General features: G+C 55.7%; 1 protein-coding gene across 1 annotated transcript; it reads left to right on the forward strand.

The window, feature by feature from the left end:
• Window positions 1-2,328: 2,328 nt before the first annotated feature.
• LOC119454209 (ATP-dependent DNA helicase PIF1) lies at window positions 2,329-3,333 on the forward strand. The gene has a single exon (XM_037716195.1). The coding sequence runs from the start codon at window positions 2,329-2,331 to the stop codon at window positions 3,331-3,333; it is 1,005 nt and encodes a 334-aa protein (XP_037572123.1).
• Window positions 3,334-3,798: the final 465 nt, after the last annotated feature.

Genomic DNA, 3,798 nt, shown 5'->3' on the forward strand with positions numbered 1-3,798 from the left:
ACAGTGGCATAAAACATACATTGATTTCATTATTCGAACGGACTTTTGCAGGTGAGCGGTGCAGTAATCAACTTGCAGGAATATTGTGTGTCGTTCTCAACGAAGCACGGCATCGCGACGTTCGAGTGTGAAGAGCAATTTGATGCGTTTCAGATTATAGACGACGACGTTGCGATACCCCCAAGATCCAGCGTAGCTGTTGCCGTAAGAAGCAACGCGACTATGAAGGAAGAGCCGACAGTAGCACTGCGCTCTTACTCGAGAAAGGGATCAGTATGGCCAGAGGTCTCGTTCGGCTGCGTGATGGGTGTTCGAATGTTTTTTTCACTAATTTTGGAAATGAAGTCCAGCATGTTGCCAAGGGAACTGTCATTTCCCGCCTTAAGGATTATGCCCATATTATGGCTTTCAACCCTTCCGAGGCTGCACCACTCAAGTCTGATAACGTGGACTCCATACTCTCATCCATCAACATCGAAGCAGAACTATCACCTACCCAGAAGCAACAGATAGGAAGCCTTGTACGAGAATTCGCCACGTGTTCCTCAACGTCATCCGTCATCCATAGTACCAGTACCTGTGGTCACCTCAACCGCGCCCAGACGCTTGTTACCGGCGCTTCTCAGTTTTCGTAACGGAAATTCCTTCCAGCAGGACTGCATGGTGCATAACCAGTTTTGGTTCTAGGAGCGAGGAGAGCTCGTGCATCTCTCCCTCTCTCACCAGCTTTTGTTACCCCTTCTCACTCGGACGCAAATGCATTCCAGGAAAAAAATTACACCATCTCCTCGTAGGGGAACCCTGAGTAGTATGCGAAACAGCCATGGGGTCGACTCAAGTTCCTATTAGCTTTCAGATAGGCCTGTCGCCGCTGCCGTTTCGTGACAGCGGTTCAAGCCCTCTTCTCCGCGGCGCTGTCCACGGCGTTGACACTGGCGTTGACGCTGGCGCAGTCCGTGGCACTCATCGCGGCGTTGCGGGATAAAAATGAGAGGACGAAGTGAATGATGAGTGGGCGAAGCACATGGGGATCATTCGGGCAAGTCGCCGGAAACTGGCTTCCGGAACTGGAATCTGAACCGGAAGTGGAACCGAAAGCGGCACCGGAAGTGGACACCGCGCGGCGGAGGGAGGGAGGGAGTGCATAGCCCCGAGCATAAGATGCTTCGCATCTAAAAGGATCAGAACTTGCGCTTCTGCGTAGATTACCGAAAGCTGAATGTCGTCACAAAGCCGAAAGTTTATCCACTTCCCGAAAGGAAATTCTTTTCCTCTCTCGACCTCAAAAACGAATACTCGCAGATAGAAGTGGACGAAAGAAATCCTGAGAAGATAGCCTTCGTCACACCAAACGGGCTATATGGATTTAGGGTACTTCCGTTCGGCCTCTGTTCCGCGCCTACCACATTTCAGCGCATGATGGACACTGTACTCTCCGGGTTAAAGTGGCATTCCTGTCTTGTTTCTCTTGATGATGTCGTGATTTTTAAATGCAGAGCATTTCTTTAACTCACATGTAGCGTGCGCCGTCCGTCCGCAACAGCTCAAGCACAGGTGCGCCCTCTCCCCCACTACTCCTCTCCCGCATAACGCTTGCAGCACATGTGCAGCGCGCGAAGCGTCGTAGTTGAGTCGCGCTCCGGTTCTGCAAGCACCGTAGCAACAGCAGGTGTTGGCGTGTAGCGCGCCCTCTCTCCACCCCCTCTCCCTCTAACGCGCGCGCTAGGAATATAAAGCGGGTTGGCGCGGGCTCCACTCGTCAACTCCTGCACTCTCTTCTCTTGCGTTCGTCGGCGGTCGCAGTTAAGCGATGGAAGCAAGACCTTCAACTTCCTGCTTCCGGGCGAGCAGTTGCTTCGTTTGGTCAAGGAAATCGTGACGCCGTGCGCCGCGGTCCGCAAACGCAAGGGCATCCTGGACCGCGAAGCTTACGAGTCCATGATGCGGATGACCAACCCCGAACAGTACGAGCTGCTCCGCGAGATTCCGCACAGGCAGACGACGCCCACCGGTTGCTCCTCGTCTCCGCTCCGCGTCTTCTTGACGGGTCCTGCGGGCTGCGGCAAGACGTTCGTGCTCAAGCTCGCCATGGACGCCTACAGCCGGCGTCGTCGCCTACAGCCGACGTAGGCGTTGTACGCGAGCACGGGCAAGGCCGCGGACGCCGTGGGTGGAACGACGGTGCACGCCGCATTCAAGCTGGCCAGAAGCAGTGGCAGGCGCGGCGCCGGCGGCGGCGAACTCGACGGCGGACTGAGCCACAGCGACCTCAACACTTTCCGCGTGGCGTTCCGTCGCGTCAGGTGCGTCATCGTCGACGAGGTCAGCATGATGTCGGCGGATCAGCTCAGGGACGTCGACTGCCGCCTGCGACAGATCACCCAGCGGGCCAGCGAACCCTTCGGCGGTCTGGACGTGATTCTCTGCGGCGACCTGCGTCAGCTTCCGTCCGTGCGAGCGAGCGAGATCTACAAGCGCTGCCGCAACGCCGACGGTCGGTCAGGTCGACGGCAGGTCGACCGCACGTTCTCGGACGTTCTCACCAAGATCGGCGACGGACGCGCCTTGGAGGACGACGAAGTGGGGCTTCTCGAAAGCAGGTTCGTCACCGCCGATCGCGCTCGAGAGTTGGCGCCATCGGCTCTCCGGATCTTCTACTCCAACAGGGAGGTGACGCTGTACAACGAGTCGGTTGCAAAGGCGGCGGCGGCGGAGGAGGAGGGCGGCGGCGGCGGCGCCGGCTACCACGTGCTGCGGGCCTGCGACTACTTTGTCGGTTCCAAGACGCCCCACTTGCTGGAAAACGCCAAGCGCAAGGTGGACAACATGACGCTGACCGAGTTTGGAAACCTTGCGCGCGAAGTTCTCCTCGTCGTGGACAAGCCCTTCATGCTCACCGTCAACGTGGACGTCGTCGACGGCCTCGTGAACGGCGCCGTGGGGACTCTCCGACTGTGCGAGTTTGAACAACAGCAACAACAACGAGAGCAACAACAACAACCCAAGCGTCTGTGGATCCAGTTTGACGTTCCTGCGACCGGAAGGTTGACTCGCGCGCGCGCCAAACTCGCGTTGCACGAGGCCAAGAGCGCCGGATACGCCGACGTCGCCCGCAACTCCGACTATATTCCCATAGAGACGCATTCCCTGACCTTCACCATCGACCGCAAGGCCGGAATAGCCTGCAAGCGAACCCAGTTCCCGATCGTCCAAGCCAGCGCCATCACCGTTCACAAGTCGCAGGGTGCCACGTACGCCTCGGTCGTCTACGAGTACTCGCGAACCCACCCTCAGAAGAAGAAGAAAAAAAAGAGAACAACAGAAGAGCAATAATAATGTAATATAATATAATAATAAGAATCGCAGTGATGCTAATAGAATAATAAAAACTTTACGTTACCTACTTACGATTCTCTCTTCTCTCTCAACCCAGACCACCACCACCACACCAACAACACCAACACCACGGAACGCCACTATGCTCTGCATTTACACGTGTCCTTCGCGCGGGGGCATGCGTCGGAGCATTTTTCTACCACCTTTGATCAGCATCTGGAACGACTACGGACTGTGCTCAAAGCTATTAGTTCAGCAGGGCTCACGATAAAGCCACAAAAATGTCACTTCGGCTTCCAGGGGCTCCTTTTCATCGGCCATGCAAATAGTTCTGAAGGAATCCGTCCTGACCCTGAGGAGACCGCAGCTGTACAAAAGTTTCCTAGACCAACGGATAAAAAGGCCGTTGGGCATTTCTTGGGACTTTGTGCCTATTAAAGACGTTAAGTCGAAAATTTTTCG

Source organism: Dermacentor silvarum, chromosome 5 (genome assembly GCF_013339745.2).
Source record: "Dermacentor silvarum isolate Dsil-2018 chromosome 5, BIME_Dsil_1.4, whole genome shotgun sequence".
Taxonomy (NCBI): domain Eukaryota; kingdom Metazoa; phylum Arthropoda; class Arachnida; order Ixodida; family Ixodidae; genus Dermacentor; species Dermacentor silvarum.